Source organism: Melanerpes formicivorus, unplaced genomic scaffold, assembly GCF_026170545.1.
Source record: "Melanerpes formicivorus ecotype bairdi unplaced genomic scaffold, bMelFor1.0.p_v2 SCAF_50, whole genome shotgun sequence".
In the NCBI taxonomy this organism is placed as follows: domain Eukaryota; kingdom Metazoa; phylum Chordata; class Aves; order Piciformes; family Picidae; genus Melanerpes; species Melanerpes formicivorus.
The window spans coordinates 3863775-3890304 of record NW_027142402.1 but is presented as its reverse complement, the minus strand read 5'-3'; the positions used below and the strand labels follow the sequence as shown (position 1 = coordinate 3890304).

General features: G+C 42.9%; 1 protein-coding gene across 1 annotated transcript in view; it reads right to left on the bottom strand.

The window, feature by feature from the left end:
- AFG1L (AFG1 like ATPase) overlaps window positions 1-26530 on the bottom strand; it is a 46300-nt gene that overhangs the window by 5446 nt on the left and 14324 nt on the right. Inside the window, exons 6-10 of the mRNA XM_068160488.1 lie at window positions 20865-20964; window positions 19522-19580; window positions 7721-7803; window positions 4906-4976; window positions 4549-4649 (exon numbers count right to left, since the gene is read on the bottom strand). Of these exons, the coding sequence (XP_068016589.1) occupies window positions 4549-4649; window positions 4906-4976; window positions 7721-7803; window positions 19522-19580; window positions 20865-20964 (414 nt within the window). The remainder of the gene's footprint in view (window positions 1-4548; window positions 4650-4905; window positions 4977-7720; window positions 7804-19521; window positions 19581-20864; window positions 20965-26530) is intronic.

Sequence of the window (26530 nt, the reverse complement as noted above, 5' to 3'; positions counted from 1 at the left end):
AGAAGAGAGGGTGTGAAGGCTAATTATCTTCTTGGTTTTCTTTCTTCTTACCACAGAATCACCCAGATTGGACGGCACCTCTAAAGGTCATCTAGTCCAACCCTGCTGCAGTGAGCAGGGCCAGCCTCAGGTCACCATCTCCTATCTTGCCTCAGGAATGCCTGTTTGCCCCTGTCTGCACAGGTATATACAGGTGTGGTGTTCCAGAGTTTAAGAAGTGGCTCTTCTGCATCCTGACAACCTCAAAGTAATTACTTAAACCATAATCCACAGAGCAGAGGTCAACCTAAAGCATAAGTCATTTGAGCAGCTCTAAGGGTGCTTTCCCACAGCAGCATTTGCAAACACAAAGGCATATCCTAGTTACTAACTCCTCAACTGATCTGCATTTAGTTCACCCAAGGCTAAGCCAAACTGGGGAGGGGGGGTGGAAATCTCAGGTCCTAAGTACTACAAGTAAGATGAAACAGACAAAGATACAAATCTGCAGCTGTTCCTCTGTTCATAGTTTCACCTGCAATGATGAAACCAAACTCTCTAGTAAGAACTTATCAGTGTCTATTTTGTATACCTTAACCATCCACAAGGAAAATGGGTTGAGGGCCAGGTGGCACTACTGCCAGAGATTCTGGCTGTACAGAAGCTCCACTGAGGGGCACAAACTTTTCAGTATTGCCTGCAGACCCTTTCTCCTCACCTCACAGCAAGTATTGGCTGAGTCCTGACTGCCAAGCTCAGCCTAGGTACCAGGAGCAGTGCCAAATGATTTCAGACACTTAGCACTGTTCTCCCTATAAACCTTCAGGGCTGAAATTCATTTTCTGAGCTTCACCCATTCACAGAAAGTATTTCATTTCAGGCAGTAGCATACATGAAGGCATTACTTCCTCTGAAGTTGCTAATGAAGCTACAAATCCTCCTAATATTGCTACATATATATGTAATCCTCTTATTAAAAGTTTAGCCTGATTAAACTGGTCCTTCTAAAAATAACTGCTTGGTTTGGTGTGTGGGGCTGGGACTGTCTGGTCTTGTTTGCTTCACCAATCATCCATCACAACTCAGCTTCAGAGCCAGCCCATATTAACATAACAATTGCCACTTACCACTCCTTACCAGTTCTTTCACAGCCTGCGATTCATTCTTTCTTAAAACACACCTAAATATTAACAGGAGAAGGCTCTTTCCTCGGCCATTTTTTTCCCTGCCCGTGTGTGTGTGTAAGGTAAAACTGTTGTAGAGTTTGGTCATTAACTCTGATGGCAGGAGTCAGCATTTTCTAGGCATCACACTAATGCAAAAAGCATTACCAGTAGCCTGGGCTAGCCTCCTGACAAAGTGTTTGCTCCACTTCAGCCTGCTTGACTGAGTTCTCACCTTCACTGGGTTTTGTTTCTCTGTCTACTTAATGCATTTCCAGCTATCATCAGCTCAGCTCAAGTAGGATGTTTATCCTTTGGAGCTCCCTGTGGACTGTTTTCAGAGTTAGTGTTTCTATTATATATTCCCTTTAATTAAAGCATAAAGCATCCTTCTTCTTTCTTGACTCATCAGTGACAAAGCAGCTCATCTTTCAGAGGTTGTCTGAAGAACACAGAATGCTTTACATGGATTATTTCATCTCACAACATTTATTTGCCTTGATATTGGAAGATATTCCAGGGCCAGTTCTAACAACATCCTGAAGAGCAGTGATTGACAATAACTACAATTTAGTGCAGTTGCTCCAGCACTTCCCAAAACCAAAACACAGTTTGAAAACAGGCAATATTTACAACTTAAAACATTAAGCAGTAATAAAAGACTACAGAGCTCTTTCTGTTGTTTTCAAAGAAGCCACACTCTTATCACTGAAAAAAAATGGAGCACTGAGGTCATGTTTCAAGATCACAGTTCAGGAAGGGAACAGAACTGGAGTTCAAGAAAGGAACAGAAGTGGAACACTGCATCCGGTTCTGGTGCCCCCAGCATAAGAGGGACATGGAACTGCTAGAACAGATCCAGAGGAGGCCATGAAGAAGATCAGAGGGCTGGAGAACCTCCCCTATCATGACAGGCTGAGGGAGTTGGGGATGTTCAGCCTGGAGAAGAGAAGACTCCAAGGGAGACCTTAAAGCAGCCACAAGAAACCTGGGAAAGGACTTTTTACAAGGGCTTTGTAGTGACAGAATGAGATGGAATGGATTGAAGCTTGAGGAGGGCGGATTTAGACTGGAGATTAGGAAGACATTCTTGACAGTGAGGGTGGTGAGACACTGGAACAGGTTGCCCTGGGAGGTAATGGATGCCCCCTCCCTGGAGGTGTTCATGCCCAGTCTTTTTATGGCCTTTCCAAATGCTTGTGTGGAAGGACAACCCTTCCCAGGTTGTTCATCAACTTCCATGCACTTCTGTATCAAACCTTTACCATTTAACATGCCTGTTCTTTAGCTTAGCCCTCCACAAACCCCAGGTTAATAGATGTATCAGGTTCAGTCACAATGCCCATTGGCACTTGGCAGTTGGATGATTATTTAACTACCTAATGAGGAGATGCTGGGATCCACGAAGCAAAGTTACTCAACCTTTACAAGGCAAAGGCTAAAATGTGCCGTTTTGAGCACACGACAAAGCTGTGCTCCCAGCAGAGGGCAGCAGCTGCTATCCACAAGTGAGAGGAAGACTTTGAAAGACAGTCCTGGGAGGAAGACTTTGTCCCCTTACCCCCTTAGGACCCTGGAAGATCACATCGTGGTCTAAGCTATTTAAAGCAGCTCAAGGTTCAAGCCAAACTGTCACAACTGCCAACCCTCAAAGCAAATTTTAAATGGGAAGTCAAGGGAGAGAGCTGGCAGAGGGTGGTTATTCTAAGGCATAATCAACACTGACCTGGATGTGTAAATGAAGAGAAAGGAAAGCACTCTGCTGGGGGCAGCAAGACTTAAGTTTTCATGGCTGCTAGTTTGTGACATTGAGATTTTACAATCAAGTGTTCTCTTCTGTGGATCTTCCTTTGCAGTACATCTTTCTCAGCCTCCCACTTTCTTGTTCTTAAGCACCTCATGATGCCTGTCAACTTACCTACCATTTGGCAATTTTATTATCTCATTGAAGTACATGAAGCATTCCCTGGGCTAAAGACTTTCCAAAGTGTTTGTTGGCAGCATGACGCTATAATCAAACCAATATAATAGCATATCAATATCATCAATCAGCACCCTGAGCTGAATGTGCTACCGGCCCAGTGAGGTTCTGCTTCAGGTGCCTTTTTTCTTTTTAAATAGAGAGTTTTCATGTCTCAGATATTTATGTCCCTTTCAGACACTGACTTTTCATGCTTCAGGTTTTTCTTCTTTTCAGATAAGTGACTTTTAATGGCTCAGATTTTTGTTTGCTTTTTAAGCAGTGGCTTCATAGTGTGGCCAGCAGGAGCAGGGAGGTCATTGTGCCCCTGTACTCAGCACTGGTTAGGCCACACCTTGAGTCCTGTGTCCAGGTCTGGGCCCCTCAGTTTAGGAAGGATTTTGAGTTGCTGGAAGGTGTCCAGAGAAGGGCAACAAAGCTGGGGAGGGGTCTGGAGCACAGCCCTGTGAGGAGAGGCTGAGGGAGCTGGGGTTTTTTAGCCTGGAGAAGAAGATGCTCAGGGGAGACCTTCTTGCTCTCTACAACTACCTGAAGGGAGGCTGTAGCCAGGTGGGGGTTGGTCTCTTCTCCCAGGCAACCACCAACAGAACAAGAGGACACAGTCTCAAGTTGTGCCAGGGTAGGTTTAAACTGGATGTTAGGAATAAGTTCTTCACAGAAGGAGAGATTGGCCACCAGAAAGTGCTGCCCAGGGAGGTGTGGAGTCACCATCCCTGGAGGTGTTTAAGAAGAGCCTGGCTGAGGCACTTGGTGCCATGGTTTAGTTGATTAGATGGTGCTGGGTGATAGGTTGGACTTGATCTTGAAGGTCTTTTCCAACCTGGTTAATTCTGTATTCATGTTTCAGAATTTTTTTTTCTGTGTAAATAGTGAGGTTTAGTTTCAGATTTTTTTCCCCTTTTAAACAGAGAGTTTTCATGGCTCAGATTTTTTTTTCCTCCTCCTTTTTAAATAGTGAGGTTTTGTGTTTCAGATGTTATTTTCCTTTTTAAATAATGACTTTTTATCTTTCAGATTTTATTTCCTTTACAAATAGTGACTTTTCATGTTTCAGGTGGGTTTTTTTCCCATTTTAAATAGTGAGGTTTTGTCTTTCAGATACTTTTTTCCTTTTCAAAGAGTGATTTTTCCTGCTTCAGATTTTACTTCCTTTTCACATAGTGACTTGTCCTGCTTCAGCTTTTACTTCCCTTTCAAATAGTGACTTTTCCTGCTTCAGATTTTGCTTCCTTTTCAAAGAGTGACTTTTCCTGCTTCAGCTTTTACTTCCTTTTCAAAGAGTGACTTTTCCTGTTTCAGGCTTGGGTTTTTCCCCCCTCCCATTTTAAATAGTGAGTTTTTGTGTTGCAGCTTTTGTTTCCCCCCTCTTTTTAAGCTGTGAAAAGTCTGAGTGTGAACTACTGTGGATTGGGCTTGGGTACTCACTCTGTCACACAGCTCTTCAAACGTGGAGTCTGCAATGGTTCCACATGCTTTATTCAGCCTCAGCTCTCTGCCTTGCACTTTTAGAATCCTTGGTCTAGTTACTATGGGAACATGAACAAAGACTCAATCTTCTCTGGATAATTACTATAAAATTCATCTCTTACAGATAGGAAATGCATAGCTTGATGAATAATAGCACATGATTCAACACATAAATTAGACAAAATGCTGATACAATGACTGCCACTTGAGTGTGGCATCAACCCATATACAGCAATGGAACTTATTAATTGGTCAGTGGAGATTGGGCATTGTGTTCTAAATGTATTCTCTTTCAAGAGAAATTAACTTACGTACAATCATTTTGTTTCTGAGCCAGCTCATCAAACAACTTATCCATGACAGCCTCCACATCAGCTTCACTTGTGCTACAGTGAAAAGAATAATAGAATATGAAATTAATAACACTTGAAGCCAACATCAAACAGCTGCCTGAGCCTGCTTAGCTTTTTGCCCATCAAAAAAAAAAGAGAGAGAGAGAGAGAACAGGATGTTATGCTCTAAATACAAACATTAGATTTAGAATACACTTAAAAGTAGAGAATATTAACTCTCAGGTAGATGATTCTGCCTTATTTGCATACACTGAAAGACTTCTGTGTTTGGAGCTGTTTCCAGTAATGAGGCAATACAGGCTGAGCAGATCCATTAACACTATGTGTACACAATGAGGGAAAAAAGGCTTCTGCCTCTATCTTGCATGCAAAATAAGAGCAAACAGACAAGGCAAGGCAGTCAAGCACCTCAAGGAGTATCCCTGGAAATTTCTGAGGGGAGAGTTTGTGAAATTAAATATTGCAGCATCTTCCTGGGGGAGTGGGAGGTGTGGAAATCAAGACAACTGACTGTTGCAAAATGAAAGCACAACATCCCACATACCTGCGTGGTATTACCGGAGCCATCAGTTTCCCTCCCTCTGTCCCCAGTGCCATTTGGGGAAAGGCAAACCACAGCTAGTGAAAAGGCAAACTACCTGTGCTGAGAGCTGGAGTAAAGTTTATATTCATCTTCTGGTGGCAACAAGAATTAAAAAAATCAGTCTGCTCAGAGGGTATCTTCTGGGAGTGAATGGGTCAGAGGGCCAGCCTTTCTGTGCTTCATTCTTCATGAAGCTAAGAGAACATTTCCAGCTGTTTGCTGGTTTGGGGTTCCCCCCCCCCCCCCCCCCAGCTAGTTTAAAAGCTGAGAACAGTAAATTAATGCTATGGTAGAGGCCAAACTAGAATTAGGATCCTGAATGGTTCACTGAAGTTTGTACAATCCCATCTGGGGTGAAAAGTTTACTTTTTAAGACTCCAGTTGCATCATTTCACACAGTTCTACACTTCCTGTGAAGGGTAAGTGCTGATCAGCATACCACAGTTCCTGTCCTCTTCATCAGGCCTCAAACTCCTCAGAAATCTGAAGAGCAGAACTGAAATGACTGCTTTTTAGCTCAAGCTTAACAAGAGCAAACCTTGCAGATACAAAGAACTGGGAGGAGAAAAACCCCACCACAGTAAGTTCTAGAGGTAATCAACATCCTTTAAGCCTCGAGCAACCTGGTCTAGTGGAAGATGTCCCTGGCAATGCCAGGGGGGTTGGAACTTTAAAGTCCTTTCCAATCCAACCCATTCTATGAATCCCCCACTGAAAGAACAGGAAACTGACTTCTCAACAATCTCTGCCACTCACTTATCTCAAGTTTTACCGCAGAACACCATGAAATACTTTGGCTGGGCACTACTCCTGAGTCAGAGATCACAGGATGTTAGGGATGCTCCTATTTCTTCTCCTCTGAGAGCTTAGACACAGGCATTATGTCCAGCCTACTACCTGCTGTAAGCACACATGTGCTCTTCCTTTCTTTAGAGCATGGGCAGCAGGGAAAGAGAATGGTAGGTGTTCTCCACAGATACCAAACAAAGTCACAGAGTGGAATGGGCACAGGCCACAGGCAAGGACAGCTACACACAGGCATCAGAAAGGAGCCACGATGAGCACTGCTGAGGTGAGAGTGGTGGCTGCAAACAGCACTTCTGAGCAGACAGCACAGAACTTCAAGCAGAGTCAGGCCAGAATATAGAAAAGGGGTCAGGTCTCTTGAGTTCATACAGTCACACTCTATCTGGAGACACAGAATCTGCATTTGATCTGGTTCCCATTTAAATTCTGTCTCCTTCCAGAAGCAGAGTGAGTTACCTGTTACAATTCTACCAAGCTGCACTCCTCCTGCCACGCAAACCACCCCAATTCCTTACTTTTATTATCAAGTGATACAAGCAGACTCCATTCCAAACACCTGCCACATCAACACTGCACCTTCCTTAATGGAACCATGACTTCAAAATCAATATTGCATGCTGAGCCGAAAGATCCAATAGGTTACAAATCACATTTTAAGCTACTGTTGTACTGCCTTACTCAGGTGGGCACTGATTAAATGGTAATATAAGAGAAAATACGAGAGAGAAAAGCCACAATGCAAAGGTTTCAAAGTGTTTTAAAGCCTGTTTCTCGCAGGCAGATAAATGCTGCACAACTGGGAACAGATTTTTACATGCCCTTATTTGCAAATAAAGTGCTGAACAAATTTTGTCCTGGTAAACAGAAACAATCTGTCAAAACAGGAGGGGGGGTGGGGGTGGTTTTGAGTTTATTTTTCTGGTTTAAATCCACAGCACTGGAAACACCCAACATTAAATGAATCCTTGTCAGTGGATTTCTATAAATACTTAATTACTTAAATACAATAAGGATGCTCTTCCATTAGAAGAGAATTGTGCAATCTCTTACAAGAGGATATTCATTACTTTCTAACCATCTGTCACTTCAGTTCTCCAAACACCACACCTCCCCCCCCACCCCCCAAAAAAAAGAAAATCTAATTAGTTTTTATTCAGGCACCCATTAGAAATGATGCTCTGTGTGGATACTGGAAATGTAGTTTAATGAAGTTAATCTCAGGGCATAATGGAAGGCGGTTTGCTGGACCAGAAGGCATAGAAAGGAAAAGTCACACTCTGCTAATTCTGCTGTACATTTTTCATTCCCCATTGGCTAGGGAATTATTGGCTAAGAAGAAGGGGAGTTAAAACAAAAGGGTAAATACCATATCATAAGATAAACTTACAGGTAGTAGAGTTTTCCAGCAGCAGGAAGCACTCGTTTCCTGTAGTCTATTCCAGAATCAAGCTGGACTACGCTGCAGTACTTCTACAGAGACACAAAAAAAAAGAGAGAGAAAAAGAATAACTCTCCTCAAGCTGTGCTAGAGAGAAGCCAGACTGCTGTGCTAAACCATCAGCCTGAACAAGAGCTGCAAACCTGGAATTCAGAACCACAAAATCAAAGTCTCCTTTACAATTAACGAAGCAAAGAAATACGATGGAAGTCATTCACACAGCCCCAACAGCCCAACAAAAAGTAACCATTTCCCCAAAGGCCATCCACTAGAAATTGAATACAGACTGGAAGCATGGGGGAACGAAATGAGAGTGGCTGTTGCTTGCTCTGAATAGTGCTTTGCTGGGGGAGTGTGTGAAGATAATGATTTTCACGTTACAGAACACACATTTAGAGGAAACAGAAAATGAGGAGCAATGAAAGTTTAAGAGACCACAGTCGAGTTCTAACAACAGAGGCAGCTGAAACTACTTCTGCTCTCTAGCTGAAACCAATTTTACTTTCCCCTTCTGCTCAGAAGATTACACATTTTATTAGTCTGACATCAAATATATGAACAACATATATTTTGCCTCGCCACAAAACAGACTGAAGAATAAAGGGTCATAAACAAAGCTTTGTAGCACAGAGAGTTTGTTTCATTATGTCCAAAATCACTCAGAAAAGGATCTTTTTATTTTCCCCTTTTCCCCTTTAAACAACCTCTATGATTCCAAGTCTGAGTAGTTCCAATGATTGCCTCTATTAGAAAACTGAGAGCCAGCTGTGCTAAAGGGTAGGGTATTCTTTTGATTCAAGGCCTGAGGCTGAGAGGGAAATTCTCACTAACCTCAGCTAGATGAAGATTTTACACCCTCTGGCAAAGGGAATAGCTCTGCTTATCTCTTATTACTACCAGCAACATCCACAACTTATGGGTATTACATACATTAGAAGCTATAGAAGCTGTAAAGGAAAGGGAAGAGAAGGTGTTTAATATTTTAGCAAACATACCTCTATCAGCAATTTAATTACAGCAATAAAACTTGGCTCTGTAGAATTCCACACCATGACAATCCCTTGGATTGCTCAGCACCCCACTAAATTACTCTGCTTCTTCACTGCACCATGAATTATTAGTTTATCATAATACTCTGGTTAAGCATCTCACATTTTCAGGGTCCAATTTTTCATAGCCTCCTTGGGGCCATTCAAGTACCAACACTGGCAATGTCCAATCTCATTTATAGCCACTATATTGCAGCAGGGGGGGAAACAAACAACTGCCCTACATTTCAGAACAACTATCATCAGTGATTTAAGGAACACTGGGACTGGCTGCCCAGGGGGGTTGTGGAGTCTCCCTCTCTGGAGACAGTCAAGACCCACCTGGATGCCTCCTGTGTGATCTGCTCTAGGTGATGCTGCTCTGACAGGGGGGGTTGGACTGGAGGAGCTTTCAAGGTCCCTTCCAGCCCCTAACATTCTGTGATTCGGTGTGATTCTCTGAACAAAGGCCCTCTGGAACAAATGCTTAGCTTACAGATATCTGCAGGAGTGACTGTGCTGACTCACAGCACTCATTTTCTGCCCTTGGCTATTTCTGAAGGTTCACTTAACTATTTTGATCCTCCCACATTTCCACAAAGATATACAGCTGGGAAAAAAAAATGAAGAGGAAGGTAGTGAAAAGAAAACCATCCTGGAACCAGAGAATCCCAGGAAAATCCATGTGTCTTTAATTCTGGTAAGTGAAAAAGCCATGCTAATCAAATCATTATCTTGGGCTAAGGCTACTGCAAACACAATAGCATGGGTGCTACAATATTATTATAATCTATTCCCTTTCTTTTCATGAAAGCTTACAAAGAAAGAGAATAACAGAGCAGAAGAAAAAAGTTCCAGAGGCATGTAATAATATGCACAAGGGAGGGAGGGAGGATGTTTAAGCTTTTCTTCCAAGCATCAGTCTGGCAGTCAAGGCCAGAGGGAAGATTCCTGAATTTCCCAGCAAAGCTGCTGTACTTGGCTTTCCTTTGCCAGGCCCTGCTGTTGAACATCTTTCTGCCTAATAAACATTTTGCCCATTCAACATCTTTCTGCCCAGTGTTTTACCCACATCTTCCTGCCCGGTATTTTATCCCCATCTTCCTGCCCAATGTTCTGTTTGGCTGTGCTGCCAGTCCTTTGTGAGTCTGAGACCTAACACTGCAGGGAGTGAGTTTGGGAGGTTAGAACTGTCCATGGAAACACTACCAGTGTAGCTCTGAAGATGCATTTCTTCTGATTCCTTTCCTTTTTTCCCCTTCACAATAATTAGTATTATGAGTGTTCAGAGGAAATCACTATCATTAGTGACATCAGTTAAGAAAAGCTGGTCTGTGCTCAAAAGCTTATTTATGGCTTTTTGGCCTCTTTTAAGCTACAAATGATTGCACTGGTATCAACAAGACAATGCTCCTGCCTCACAGAAGCAGAAAATCAGCAGTGGCATTTAGAAACCCTGCAGGTTTCAGAGGGGGACAGGGGAAGGAGAAGGTAGGCTTCTCTACTTCTTACCCTCCATCTTTTAGTAACCCAGGGAAAAACCTAGTGGAACACTGGAACAGGCTGCCCAGGGAGGTGGGAAATATTCAAGGTGAGGCCCTGGGCAGCCTGGTCTAGTTGGGGATGTTCCTGCCAACTGCAGGGAGGTTGGACTGGATGACCTTTGGAGGTCCCTTCCAGCCCAGACCATTCTGATTCTAAGAACACACAGAGAATTTCTACTTTCTCTCCCCATCTTTGGACTAACTTCCCCAGCACTGGGCTGATTAAACTCCACAGATGTGATTGCACCCTCACACTCACTAATCACCACCACGGAATCCTAATCAACAGCCAAAGGACTAACTGGAGTGCTCAGATTGTTAGCACTTAATTGCCAAAGCCAGGACTGTAACTACTGGTTCCCAGTTATTAAAATGGAGATCTCAACTTTAAAATTTCATCTGCTTGGGCTAAACTTCTGCCTTTCTTTGGAAATAAATACTCCACATTTAAGCTCCAGTTAGTCTGGGCTGTCCTCGTGGAACCATCTACCGTTTCCAACAGATTCTCTGTTCCACTGAGACATTTCAAGTCTGCCTTGCCCTATTCAATTCCAATGCATGAAATTAATCAGTCATGCAATGTATTTTGAAGTCATTTGTGTATTTATGTATACAAAGAACAAATACAATTACAGAATTGAAAATGCAATTAGTTAAGTTACAAATAAAGCACGATCAGGCTCCCATTCCCACTGAAGTGGCAGAGGAACTCTTCATTCCAGAAGGGAGGGGGGGAAAAAGCCCACCACAAAAGACAAAGCCTCAAGGCTCAGCTAGAGGCAGAACACTTAACAACCTCCAGACAGAATAGAGAAAATCAGATTCTCATCCCATTCTTATACCTACTGTATAAAGTTATTAATTATAGACTAATAGGATTTCCCCCCCCCCTTCCTGTAAGCACCTCTAATATTCCTTTGTTGCCACAATCAAGAATGGTGGCTATTAAAATACTCAGCTGCAGAAGAAATTAAAGCACACAACATGACAGATTGCTAAGTGGAGGAAAAGAGGATTCAGAGGATTTCAAAAGGCAGGCAGAGTTAACTGGATAACCTGCAAGTTCTCAAGAGCTGTGTTTTCCATGTGCCACAACCCCCCCTGAAATGCTAATAGGTGGCCTTGCTATCCACATTAAACACTCTACCAAATACCATGTGAGCTCAAATATTGTGATCTGCTCCTGACCCTTGAACATGCAGGTGAGAAGCTATCTCTTAACTTTACTGAAGACCAACATAAGTCAACCCATGAGGGTAGTGGAACACTGCAATGGATTACCCAGGGAGTTAGTGGAAGCTCCATCCCTGGAGATACTCAAGGTCAGGCTCAATGAGGCTCTGAGCAACCTGATCTAGTGGAGGATGTCCCTGCTCACTGGAGGGTGTTGCACCAGATGACCTTTGGAAGTCTCTTCCAACCCAAACCATTCTATAATCATGCAGACACATGGTGAGAATCCTCAGCCAGGAACAGAGTTTCTCAGGTACAGAGTTCCCCAGACTTAACCTCTTGTGTTTTTCATTGACTCCATACAGTATTATCAACCAGAACATTGTTTCTTCTTCCTTACAATTAGAAAGAAATTATTTTCAGTGAGGGTGGAAGAGGTTGCCCAGGGAGGTTGTGGATGCCCCTTCCCTGGAGGTGTTCAAGGCCAGATTGGATGAGGCCTTGAGCAGCCTGGGCTAGTGGAAGGTGTCCCTGCCCATGGCAGCGGGGCTGGAACTAGGTAACTTTCAAGGTCCCTTCCAACCCAAACCATTTTATGAATCTATGAACACTTTAATTCAGCAATTTCAAGGAAAGGTTTTTTCATCCAAGTGACACAAATTGATACCATGTGGCCTCAAAGATTCCCCAGTGATTCATAATTGTGGTAGAACAAGAATCACAGAATCATAGAATTGTCAGGCTTGGAAGTGACCTCAAGGATCCTCTAGTTCCAACCCCCCTGCCATAGGCAGGCACCCCTCACATTAGAGCAGGTTGCTCAGAGCCATATCCAGCTTGCCCTTAAAAACCTTAAGGGCTGGGGCTTCCACCACCTCCCTGTGCAACCTGTTCCTGTCAAGCAAAACCAGTGTGCCATGAAAAAAATTCTTTCTGCCCCACAAAGCACAGCCACAGGTTTAAACTGTGGGGTACTCTCAGAAAGTTATCAGCAAGTGACAATCACCAGCATGTTTCAGAGCACGAAACTGGTGCAACTGGAACTCAAGAACTGGGCAGGTCTGTCTGCAGCCTGCTGAGAGAGGTGTCCAAAGTTAAGAGCTGTGTTTCCCGTCCTATGCAGCTCTAAAAGGAGACCAACCAGATCACTGGTCACAAGCAAGCATGGTACAGGTGGAGGACATTCAGAGGGCTCTGCTCCTTTCATCTATGTTTAAAATTGGTACAAAGAGAGGGTAAAGTAATCAAGTTTGTAACACTCCTAACTTTCTGATACACTGCTTCATGGGAACAAAATTATTTGGTGATGCATTAAAAATGTGGTCCAAGTGCTGCTGGGTGTGCAGACAGTTTTTGTCTCCCTGTTCGTGTGTTGCTGAAACAGTAGACTTTAAAGAAAATGTCAATGAATCCTCACAAGCACCATACATGACCTGTGGGGTAATTAGCAATCATTTAAAAGCAGCAAGACTAAAATGTTCTATTCTTTATTACTGGCAGCTCTTGTCTTGATCAGCATTTTAATAAAGATGGTTCATTGCTGAGACAGTTCCATGAATCAGTCATAATTACATTCTGACACGCAGTGAATAGTAAAGCAAAACTAAATATCACTTCATCAACCTTTCTCACCTTTCTGCAAGTATTAAGTGTAAATAATTTTTACACACAACCTTACAACAGAACAATCTGTGTATTTCTTAGCTTTGTGCATGCTCTACCCTAACTGAATTTTCTGTGACCTATACCTGGGGGGAAAAAAAAAAGCCCACCACCACCTTACAATCAGGCATAATTACTTAGCCTTGCATGATATTCAGGTGTTGCCTTTCACAGCTTGAATCAGCTTCAAGCACAAAAGGCTGTTTGTTCTACAAAATGCTCTAAGGGGTTAACTACTCTCTTTTTTGGGGGGGGCGGGTTGTTTTTTTATAGTCTTTTCCCTCATATTCTTCATCAGCTGCAATAATGAAATATGGGAAATTGCTACAATAGCCTTAGACACTTCTTGTCCAGAGGAGGACCATGAAATTGATCAGGGGGATGGAGCACCTCTGCTATGAAGACAAGCTGAGGGGGCTGGGGGTGGTCAGCTTGGAGAAGAGAAGGCTCCAGGGAGACCTAACAGCAGCCTGCCAGTACCTGAAGGGGGCTACAAGAAGGCTGCAAAGGCCTGGGATGACAGCATGAGGGGCAATGGTTTGAAATGAGAGAAGAGCAGATTTAGATTGGATGTTAGGAACAAGTTCTGCACCATAAGGGTGGTGGAACACTGGGACATGTTGCTCAGGGAAAAGAGAAAGGAAGAAAAAGAGGGAAAAAAGGAGAAAAAAAGGAGGGAAAAAAGGAGAAAAAAAGGAGGGAAAAAAGGAGGGAAAAAAGGAGGGAAAAAAGGAGGGAAAAAAGGAGGGAAAAAAGGAGGGAAAAAAGGAGGGAAAAAAGGAGGGAAAAAAGGAGGGAAAAAAGGAGGGAAAAAAGGAGGGAAAAAAGGAGGGAAAAAAGGAGGGAAAAAAGGAGGGAAAAAAGGAGGGAAAAAAGGAGGGAAAAAAGGAGGGAAAAAAGGAGGGAAAAAAGGAGGGAAAAAAGGAGGGAAAAAAGGAGGGAAAAAAGGAGGGAAAAAAGGAGGGAAAAAAGGAGGAAAAAAGGAGAAAAAAAGGAGGGAAAAAAGGAGAAAAAAGGAGGGAAAAAAAGAGAAAAAAAGGAGAAAAAAAGGAGGGAAAAAAGGAGGGGAAAAAAGGAGAAAAAAAGGAGGAAAAAAGGAGGGAAAAAAGGAGAAAAAAGGAGGGAAAAAAGGAGAAAAAAGGAGGGAAAAAAGGAGAAAAAAAGGAGAAAAAAAGGAGGGAAAAAAGGAGAAAAAAGGAGGGAAAAAAAGAGGAAAAAAAAGGAGAAAAAAAAAGGAGGAAAAAAGGAGAAAAAAAAAGGAGGAAAAAAAGGAGAAAAAAAAAAAGGAGGAAAAAAAGGAGAAAAAAAAAAAAAGGAGGCAAAAAGAGGAGGGAAAAAAGGGAGGCGAAAAAACAGAGGGGAAAAAAGAGGGGAAAAAAAGGAGGAAAAATCCTCCTTGCAGAGAAAATACCAACAAACCCCCCACACCCAAACCCCACGCAAACCAAACCCACCCCACAACCCACTGCCTACCATTCTGTTCTGCTGAACACCCAGCAGTGAGTGCAACTTTCGGTCTCCTGCTACACAAACTGGGGTGGTGTGTGAAAAGCAAATGCCAAGAGTTCACCCTGACTTTCTAACGTGATCTTTCACAAGCTAAGGGTCAGAGTCACCCCTAATGCAGGGAGTTTGCTGGAATGGTATCCTAGATGAAGTTACTTGTTTAGATTTCTTGCTTTTTCTTTTTTCCCCCTGGTGTTTTTCCTTTTAATGTCTGATTTGTTATTTCTTTGCCCGGTATTAGCCTTTGCTCCTGCCAGAACTGTTGGCAGGCAGGAGAAAGAGAAAAACCCACCCAACCAACCAACCAAACACAAAAAGTAGCCTTGATTTACAAAGCTGGATTTCCCAGAATGATGATGATTAATAATAATAATAATAAAAATAGTGATTAAGATCTAAACAAAGGCTAAAAGATGGCTTAGGTTTCGCTCTGATGAGGGCTGCTGCCTCATTACCAACCACTGAAAACTTCTGCTGGGTTTTGTTTCAAGGGAATCCAAAAGTCCTTGCTGTAAAGCAGGCTGGGGGGTGAGGGCTCCATTCACTCTTTCTGTACCACCACCATTATGTAAGAAGTATAAAACACTGCCTTTATGCTGCCAAGCCACAATGACTCTTCTCACATCAAAGAGTTTGCACCACTAGGGTTAGTTTGGGGTTTTTTTCTCTCTCTCTTTTTTTTTTTTCCTTTCCCTCCCCTCTGAAATTTATTCAAGCCAAGGGCAGGGAGACAACAATTCATACACACTAATTACACCTAATTATCTATTCCTCTTTTTTTATTATCCTTCCCACCAGCTTCGGCCAGTCTTAGTCGCTATCTGGGTTTCTCACAACCTCCCCTTGCCCTGTCCATCCAACTCCCCAGCAAAAGTCTTTGAAGAGCACAGTCCTGGCTTCTCAGAATGTTAACAATGTCAGGTTCAACTCAAATCAAATTATTCTATGCTTTGGGGGGGGTGTTTTTGACACGTTTCTGTGTTAAATATGAAGGCCTCTCGGTTAATTTGGCAAATTCCTCACATCTCTTCGTGGCTAGAATTGCTGGTAACACCCTCTCTTGCAGGAGCTTCTCCTCATGCTTTCTTTTCATGATCTAAATGAAATGTTTATTGGATTAAAGTCCTTCTCTGCAGACCTCCACGGTGGCCTGTGACAAAGAGCTTAAAAGGTTTATTAATTGGCTGGGGCTTTGGCGGGGGAGGCAGGACCTCATTTCACATTACATCACGAGCAAATAAAACTGCCACGTGCAATTAGACTAATTTCCCCTGATACAGCAGGAATCAACTATTCCATACCTATCATATGCTTTAATTTACCCATTTTAACCAAGCAAGCAATAACTCAGGATATCCTAACAAGTAAAGGCAGGGAGAAGGCAGGGAGCCTAACACCGAGCTACAGTAGCAACTGTTTGATCCGAAGATAAAAGTTGTGTTCTGCATCTAAAGAAACTGTCTGGGACCAAGCAAGCAAACAAACAAGTAAATAAATAAAAACAAGTAAATAAATACACTGGGAGCAAGCAAGCAAACAATGAAAGAAAGAAATAAACTGGGAGCAAGCAAACAAATACATAAATAAACTGTCTGGGAGCAAGCAAACAAACAACTATACTGCCTGGGGGTGTGTGTGTGTGTCCAAGACAGACACAGAAGGTAACCAAACTGAACAGCTCAGTATCTAGAGACTACACCAAAGCAACAGGTATGTTGCGAAACACAGTGAGAATTAAGTGGCCTGAACTACAGACTTCAAATAATCCTTGTGCTGAAATGTAACACACACAGAGGCTTAGAAGGCTCGAAGGCAGAAAGGGTTTGGTAACTTCTAATCTGACACCTCGCCTTCCCAGATACAACATTTTGTTAGCTGCTGGTCTTACAAATTGGCCTTAGCTACAATCAGCCAGAAATTGTGGTGCTGCTCAGCACAAAGCCTCTTGCAATAGTGCTGTATTTTCCATTTTTTTTCATTTCTTCTGTGTTTAATTAGGTACACTTCACAAAAGATGTGTACTTCTATTACTCGCAGAAAGAGAGAAGGAGAACAAATGCTCCTTCTACTTAGGGGTTTGCTTGGTTACATACTAAGAAGGGAAACAAAAGGCCCAACATCTTCAGTAATGAAAAAGTCAATTGATAGGCGAAGCCATCACAATATCAAAGGCCTAATCCCTGCAATTCTGACTCAGGTGACAGTTCACAGGGGTCAGAGTGGCTGACACTGACCTCAAAAGCAGGTTTTAACTATTCAACATACTGAAAGCTGCTGGGCTATCACACCATTAGACTGGAACAAACTGACAAATCAATTTCATCAAGGAGATGACTTTTTTCTGAGGGGGGAGGAGAGGCAGATCTGCCAATCAACAAATCCCTGCATTTCTCACACAGGTGGTTGGACAAAAGCTGGGAGCACCATCAAAGACATTTTACATCTACCAAATGCCTTTGTACAAAACCAAACACCCCTCCCACCCCCCCACCCCCCAATTTCCTTAGGGGCAAGCTCTAGATGTTCTAAGCAAATATTTTTTGTGTATTCAAACCACAGTTATTGAGAAGTGAAAATACTTTTCAATTCCTCCATTTCTTGCTTTGTAAGGCAGGATGCATTTTAATTAAAACCTGAGTAGGCAACAATGTCAATAAACAATCCTGACTCAATTTGGAGAAAGCCAGTGAACAACACAGCTCATGAAAACACACTGCTTTCCATTTGAGAGGAGTGGAAAATGCTTAACCAAATCAAAGAAAGAATGATTTGCTCCCTTCATAGCAGAAAAGGGAAACCAAAGTTCACTGTAAGGAGCTCAGAGTAGTTTCATGCCCAACTGACAGCAGGTTTCTGGCTGATTGTTTCTCTTTGGTTAAAGCAAAAGGCAGGTAGGCAAAGCTAAACATTTCATTTTAAAACGGTGCCTCAGTTTTACTCAGGCTATGAAAAGCCCTAAAACTTCCTGATTTTCAGTCAGACTTCTGTGCAGTGCACATCTCCCAGACGAAGAAAATGCAGAAGTCAACATATTTGGTACTTTGACTCAGTCTGACATTTTAAAACTTCACATTGCAGTTCCAGGAGACCTCTGGAAGCCCAAAACTGCACATTTGAGCTACAGGCTCTACAAAACAAACTATCTGAGGTGCTTTCCTTCCTGACTGTCCAGAGAATGAAGCACTGAACTCATCAGCAAGTTAGAACTGGGATTTCAGAAGAGTTAAGGGCTGATGCAAGTATCTCCATTCAGCATCTGCAAAACCTAAAACATGGTCAGCATGACTGCCGGAGCAGCCAGGTAAGGTGTGCATTCTCTTCCATTTTTTAAGACCCTCGCTTCAGAGCTTACATCAGGGCTGCTGCAGACACAGAGCTTTATTTGTCTATCAGTTCTTTAAATGCTTAGAAATTTTTCCTCATCAGTTTAGATGAACAATTGAAGAAAGTAGCTGAGAGGGTTTCTCTTTCCAAGAACTGCCTTTCTTTTGGGGGAAAAAAAACCACCAGCAAAACACCACTACAAAAATCATCACATTAGGAGTTCCATGCACTTCAAAATTCTTGGGAAGAGATGCTGCAAGATTAAAAGCTCAATCAGAAGGGACTGAACCTAATTGCAATTACAGAATTAGAAGATTTTCCTTTCTAATACTTCTGATCTCTGTTAAGCTCTGTCTCTGTAAAATTTGAGAGACTGAAGCAGCACTGCTGCAGAAACTAAGCCCTAAGCTGCATCCAGCTCTGGAGCCCTCAACACAGGAAGGACATGGAGCTGATGGAGCATGTCCAGAGGAGGGCCATGAAGATGATCAGGGGGCTGGAACATCTCTGCTATGGGGACAGGCTGAAGGAGCTGGGGCTGTTCAGCCTGGAGAAGAGAAGGCTCCAGGGAGACCTAATAACAACCTGCCAGTACCTGAAGGCTGCAGAGAGACTGTTTACAAAAGCCTGCAGTGACAGGACAATGGGTTTGAAATTAGAGAAGAGATTCAGACTGGATGTTACGAACAAGTTCTGCACCACGAGGTGGGTGAAACACTGCAACAGGTTGCCCAGGGAGGCAGTTGAGGCCCCATCCCTGGAGCTACTCAAGGTCAGGCTGGACAAGGCTCTGAGCAACCTGATCTAGTGGAAGATGTCCCTGCTGACTGCAGAGGGGTTGGACTGGATGAACTTTGGAGGTCCCTTCCAATCCAAACCATTCTAGGATTCTATAATAAAGAATATTGCATGCCAAAGACTTTTAGCCACAACTGGACTCTTTCAAGCAGTTCCCTGAGGTCGTTCTTGAACTGAAGCACCCAGAACTGGACACAATATTCCAGATGCAGCCTCACCAGGGCAGAGCAGAGTGAAACCTCACAGATGACAACTCAGAAAACCACTTACACACAAGAAAGACCCAGAAACAAAGTAATTGAGGGGTACATACTGAGTGCTACTTTCCTTCCACCAAAGGCACACTGAGCTTTTGTAGCACAATAAATGTAAGACAATAAATGTAAGGCAGCCCCAGGTAGAGTACAGGAGAACTGTTGGAGGAATATTGTGTTACACAGCACATTCACCCCAGTCAAAAAAGCCTTTTCTAAACAAATTCTGCTGCCTGAGTCAGAAAGATAACTTCTTCTCATAACAAAAACAGTCCAGTTTTTGAGATGTGTTAATTCTAGAGAGCAAGAGCTCCTTTTTGCCTTACCTTCAATTATTTTTTGCCCCAGCCAGTTAAAGCACAAACATGTTATCTGGAAACAAGCATCAAAGTGATCCTGTGGAAATCTCTAATTTATTAACACAGCAGGCAAAACTGAAAAGCATTTAACAAGTGACTCACCTTCAGCACAGCTATGAATGGTACAAAATTAGCTCTCTGAAGACCATTTTTGTAGAGATCTGAAAGAAAGGAAATCAGTACCATTTTGCTACTTAGTCTTAATAACAATGTCAGCTTGTCTTCTAGTCTGGCAAATCAAACTCTGCATTGCTAGAGAGAGGAAGGGAAGAAAGGTAGGAAATGAAAGCTGAAATTGATTTCTTTTGCTGTATGAAAATTCAATACATTCTCAAGGAAGAAAGGAATGTCCTGGGAAAGTCTGAAAATGGCAGGGAGTGAAAGATGACTTAAATTTCTAATGGCATATAGCTGATTTCAGCAGAAGAAATAAGCAGCATCTGTTTTCAAGCAAGGATATAACAAAGGATTTGGAACCCCTGCGTGCTCAAAAGCCATACAGACCTGGGGATTATATAGAGGGATCCACCCAGGTAGTCATTCTCTGTCTAAAAATATTGTTAGAAATGGAAGCAATTCTCCACTTAATTCCCAATGAATGGCCTCAAACTAGGCTGTGAAAATGGCATCTTGACAAGGCATCCTGCTTTGTCTTGGTGGATCAAGTCTGTGAGTTTCCAAGTCAGAAACTGGGAAGCTCTATGTACTCTTCACTTCCACTCCCTGCTGCAGAATATGACTTTTTCCCCATCCTGGAATACACCCAAAGCAGAAGCAATATCTCACTCTTTCATCAAATATCCTCCCACTGGCTTGGACAGAGTAGAGAGGATCAGAAAACACAGAAGGATTTGAGGGGAGGTGGGGGGAGGAACATCTTGAGTTTGAGAGAAAGGAGGAATAAGACTTAGTGAAAAACCTTCCTTCCTTAAGAATAGGGGAGAAAAACCAAGGGACAAATTGAAGTATCTCAGATTTGTGAAGGCCAGAGAGTTTATTAACAATAAATGCAGTATGATTTTAATATGATTGTTCTGCAAGGCACTGAGGTTCATTGTACTGGGACAATAGCAGCAGCATGTTTGTTTTTACCTTCTGGAGGCCTGTCAGATGTTGCCACAACAACCACCCCATTTGGAAGAGGTTTTCAGAAAGCTGCTTCAGAATCATGGCATCAGCAATGTCAGGGCAGAGCAGAGAGGCTCAGAAAACACAGAAGGATTTGAGGGGAGTTGGGGGGAGCAACACTTTGAGAGAAAGGAGGAGTAAGACTTCCTGGAAAACCTTTTCCCCCTTAAGTACAGGAAAAACCAAGGGACAAATTGGAGTACCTCAGACTGTCAAAGGCTGGAGAGTTTGTCAGCATCAAATGCTGCATGATTTTAATGTGGTTGCTCTGTAGGACACTGAGACTGGGACAACAGCATTAGCATGTTTGTTTTTACCTTCTGGCGGCCTGTTAGATGTTGCCACAACGACAACCCCATTTTGGAAGAGGTTTTCAAAAAGCTGCTTCAGAATCATGGCATCAGCAATGTCAGTGACCTGGAGGAGACAACACATTTGTTTCATCTTGCTTTCAGCTTCTGCTGCAATAGATCTGCAAGTGGCTTTGTAGCTAGGGGGGGAAAAAAATTGCTTGTTAGTGAAAGCCGTGGAGAAAGATTCTAATTACTGCTTGGTGAGGGGAAAAAAAATCAAAGGGATAATTAATAAGCAGTGAATGTACCACAGGCTTGCAAAACTTGCCCACTCTTTATTGTGGAACTCTACCATTTCTTTACCAATCACTAAACGATTCCATGTTAACTTCTATTCTAAAACTACAGGTGGGAGACACAGAAAGCAGACCTAAACATTTAAGAGGCCTAATTAATTAGAAACAACATGAAGGGATCAAAAAAAAACCAACCAACAAACCCAAACCCAGAAGAGAGAAAGAAAATCCACACCGGCTGCTTTACATTTCTATTACCTTTGAGGCAAAGGTTTGCAGAGGTGAATTTAAATGGTCATGGGGCTTTAGAAATAAAGACAAGTAGCCAACTAGACATAATCAGCTGCTGTTGAAAATAGAATGATATGACATAGATACTATTGTGTGATTGTTGCAAAAAAACAATTCAACAGATGGCCCATCACAAAAATAAGCAATTTCATTGTTCTTTTTAAGTGCCTTCTATTACTGTCCATGAATAATCAAAAGGCACTGCAGTCACTTCCAGCACAGTCAGCCTCTTCTAACCTTCAGGCACAAAACGTGGATAAAAACTGAAAAATGGGTGAGACAAGTGATGCTGGGGAAGGAAGGAAAACCAAGAGGAAAGACTGAAAAATAAGCCATAAAGTACCATTGCTTTAAGTATCTAAGTTTAGCTTAACAAACTTGCTTTACAGTACCAAGAAACAACAGGAAACAGAAACCACCCTGCACCCTGCAGAAGTGAGAAAGAAAAATGCAATAATGCAATAATTTCTTTTCTGAAGAAACCCTTTGCAATAGCAATTTGTATTTCACAGGAGTTCACCTGCAAGAGATCAGCAGTGGTAGTTAAGTGAACCATCTTTATCATCATTACTCGTTTCTCCTGCATTCCCTTCCTTATGCAGCAACTTGTTGCATTTGGACTTACCAGAAGCTCAGTTGTGTGGCAATCCAGAAAGTGATGGCATGCTGAGAATCAGATGCATTCATTACACAACAGGTAGAATAGAATAGAACAGAACCAGACTAGACCAGGTTGGAAGAAACCTTCAAGATCATCGAGTCCAACCTATCACCCAACACCATCTAATCAACTAAACCATGGCACCAAGCACCCCATCAAGTCTCCTCCTAAACACCTCCAATGATGGCAATTCCACCACCACCCCGTCAGCCCATTCCAATGGGCAATACTCTCTCTATGAAGAATTCCTCCCTAACATCCAGCCTAAACCTCCCCTGGCTTGAGACTGCCAGACTGATGTGCTTTCACCAGGTGAGATGGGTCTGTTGTGATAGCAATGCACCACAAAAAGACCTTAAGCAGTACCAATTTTTTTCTCCCCTACTCCACCACCACCCCACCCCTTATCATTCCCTCATTTCTAAATGACATTTCTGGGATGAAGGAAACAACTCTCAGAAGTTCTGTCAAAAAGCAAGTGGCATTTTGAGAAGTGAGAAGCAAATATGAGCTCTTTGTGTGTATTACAGCTTCAGAAAGCCAGAACATTTCTATGAGGTTAAGTAGGTAGAAGACAGTAACTAGACAATAAATAAGAAGTGGGTCCAGAGGAGAGCCACAAAGATGGTCAGAGGGCTGAAGAACCTCCCCCATAAGGACAGGCTGAGAGAGCTGGGGCTGTTCAGCCTGGAGAAGAGAATGCTCCAAGGAGACCTTTTAGCAGCCTTCCAGTATCTGAAAGGCAGCTGGGAAAGGACTTTTTGCAAGGGCTTGCAGTGATAGCAGGAGACTGAATGGATTGAAGCTTGAGGAAGGCAGATTTGGACTGCAGATCAGGAAGAAATTCTCTACAGTGAGGGTGATGAGACACTGGAACAGGTTGCCCAGGGAGCTTGTGGATGCCTCCTCCCTGGAGGTGTTCAAGGCCAGGCTGGATGAGGCCTTGAGCAACCTGGGCTGGAGGGGGGTGCCCCTGCCTGCGGCAAGGGGATTGAAACCAGATGATCTCCAAGGTCCCCTTCAACCATTCTATGTATCCATGAATTTTCCAATTGTTTGGGGGTTTGTTTAAATTGCAATGGAGAACAAAAGCAAAGGCTACAAATTGTCAACGAGAAGAGCCTCCTAATGGAGAGAATGGAGACATTTCATTAGCATTTAAGAGAGAAGATTTTATGACCTAGTGCTGCTTTCCATTATCAGTCACAAAAATAGGGAAAAAAAAATAGAAAGGAAAAAAAAAAGACAACAAAGAAAAACCAAAGCAAAAGAAAACACAGTAGAGTAACAGCTCATTTACATATGTAAGTGCCTGAGCCTCAGTCAGCCACTGATTGGTACAGCTCCACGTAATGAATGACAAACATAGGCATGTATTAAAAGCAATTAGTATTAGCACAAAAATAAGAGCTTAATCTTTATTAGAGGCTTTTAATAGCATGCAGGTTAGTAAAACACTCCCTAAATTGTAGCCTGCCTCAAGTCCATGTGGTATATAAAGATGAACACTGTACGACCATTCAGCTTGCCAAGATCAGGGCTTCTGTTTTCATTATCAGTCCTACCACAGGCTACAGTCACACACCAAAATTAAGAGTCTAATTACCTCTGTATAGTTATTTGATCACCAAATAACTCATCTCTTTTTTATTGGCCAACCTCTGTGTTCCGACACATCAAAAGTATCATTACAAATGGCTTAGCTCTAGGGGGGTTCTTCCAAAAGGTTCTTCTGGGACAGCTGAGTTTGGCTGGGGCTGTTTAGTTTGAGGAAGAGGAGGCTGAGGGGAAGTCTTATCACCCTCTGCAACTACCCTGAAAGGACAATAGAGAGAAGTAGGTGATGGTCTCTTCTTACAGGTAATTACACAGTATCACAGTATCACTAAGGTTGGAAGAGACCTCAAAGATCATCGAGTCCAACCTGTCACCACAGACCTCATGACTAGACCATGGCAGCAAGTGCCACATCCAATCCCCTCTTGAACACCTCCAGGGATGGTGACTCCACCACCTCCCTGGGCAGCACATCCCAATGGCAAATGACTCTCTCAGTGAAGAACTTTCTTCTCACCTCCATCCTAAACTTCCCCTGGTGCAGCTTGAGACTGTGTCCCCTTGTTCTGGTGCTGGTTGCCTGGGAGAAGAGACCAACCCCTTCAATGAGGTTGCCCCTGAGCCTCCTCTTCTCCAGGCTAAACAATCCCAGCTCCCTCAGCCTCTCCTCATAGGGCTTGTGCTCAAGGCCTCTCCCCAGCCTTGTTGCCCTTAAACAGTGATTAGTGATAGAACAAAATTTTTCACTGAAAGAGTGGTCAAGCATTGGAACAAGCTGCCCAGGAAGGTGATTGAGTCACCATCCCTGGATGTGTTCAAAGGTCCTTTAGATGCGGTGCTTAGCAATACGGTTTAGTGGTCAGTTTGGTAGAGTAGGGTTAATGGTTGGCTCTCATGACCTTAAGGGTCTTTTCCAACATGAATGATTCTGTGCAAACACAGACACATTTTTGGAGTGGCTGAAGACTTCTGTGATTGGGGAAAAGACCTGAATATTGAAACTGTATGACAAACACAAGTAAGCAGCAATGCTTCCATCACCTGAGAGCCTCTGGCTCAGGCAAAGGCTGACCAAAAAACCTACCTGCTTCAAAATGGCCAAAGTCAGAAGCTCAGTTCCATGACTAAGGTCCTGGTTACCACAGAGTACTTGCAAAAAAGAATCATTCAAGAATCATTCCTTTTGTTTGGAACACATAAAACTACTTTAAGAAAGTTTTCTCCATCAATTAGGCAACTCCCCACTTGTCAGCCAATTCCCCAGGCTTTGCAGGAAGATTCACTCCAGAGTACTTCTGGTTTCAGCCCACTGTCACAGATGAATGTGCCACCTCAGCAATGCTTTTTGTCTTTTGAAGTTCTGCATTTGGGTTCCTCTGAAATGTGAGCACTAACAATACTTTTTGCTGTTCCTGTTGCAACATCACTCAGGATAAGATAAATAAATAATTTCAGCCTATCATTTTTTCCCCCCCAACATGTATTTGAAAGCAACCTGAAGTGTTTAAAGCAAATCTCAAGTTTTCTAATGTTTCCTCCACACAAACATTTGGCTAAAGTAGGTAGACCCAGCTTGACTTTCCACCTGTCAAAACAGACAGCAGTCTTGTGTGCAAGTCAGAGCAGTACATGTTCTGAGGCTCCAGCTCTTTCCAGTTTCATTTTAATCTAGCAATCCTTTTAACATGAGTTAGAGGAAATGGCCTCAACACACACCAGGGGAGGGTTAGGTTGGATATTAGAAGAAACTTCTTCACTGAAAGGATTCTCAAAACACTGGGATAGGCTCCCCAGAGAGGTGGTCAAATCCCCATCCCTGGAAGTGTTTTGAAGAGAGAGATGTGGTGCTGAGGGACATAGTTTTAGCACCAGCTTGGTAGTTAGATAATAGTTGGATTGATGATCTTAAAGGTCTTTTCCAACTGAAATGATCCTGTGAATGGGACTGCAGTGGAATGTAGCCATTAACTCCACTGGGGAAACCAGCTGCAAACATCCTGAATCAGATACAGTTCCTTATTGCCAGTGTTAATTGTGTCACCATACTTGTACTTCAACCATCTGTCACCATACCACACCATGTCACTGCACTACTTTATGACTACTTAAGCAGAGAGGTTTCTCATCCCAAATTCAGTGCCTTCTGCAAAATTTCAGGGCACTCAGCCTCCTCTTCAGCAAGCAAAGCCTGCACAACCTTCCACATTACAGGCAATCAGTCCTGAAGCCTAGCTGCTGATAAAGCTGTGAATTTAGAACATTAGTACACCCAGATTTATTTTTCAATCCACTTAAGAATCCAAGGCTTAGACACACATTTTAAAGCACACTCCCTGTATTACTTTCCCACGGTGACCCACCGACAAAACCAGAGGGGACTTTCACAAGTGAAGTGACTGATGTACCCCAAGCAAGTCAGCAGAGGGAGCAGGCAATCGATTTGGGAACAACTACCAGTCTGTGCTCTTAAAATGAGGAAACTTGACAGACAGCCTGGAAACACAGCTGATTGAAGCTGCCAAATGTCACCACATCCCCCCAAAAATTAATCAAGCAGTTCTAAACCTACATTAGTGACATGCTCTTAAACCAATATTCACAGGATATGTAAAGCAAATTAATCAACTACAGATAGTTTTATGAGTTTGGGTCCTTTTCCTTCATATTTAGTTCAATAGAAGTTTCTTTAAATCACAGTATCACACTCTCACAGTATAACTAAGGTTGGAAGAGACCTCGAGGATCATCGAGTCCAACCTATAAACACAGACCCCATGACTAGACCATGGCACCAAGTGCCACATCCAATCCCCTCTTGAACACCTCCAGGGAGGGTGACTCCACCACCTCCCTGGGCAGCACATTCCAATGATGAACGACTCGCT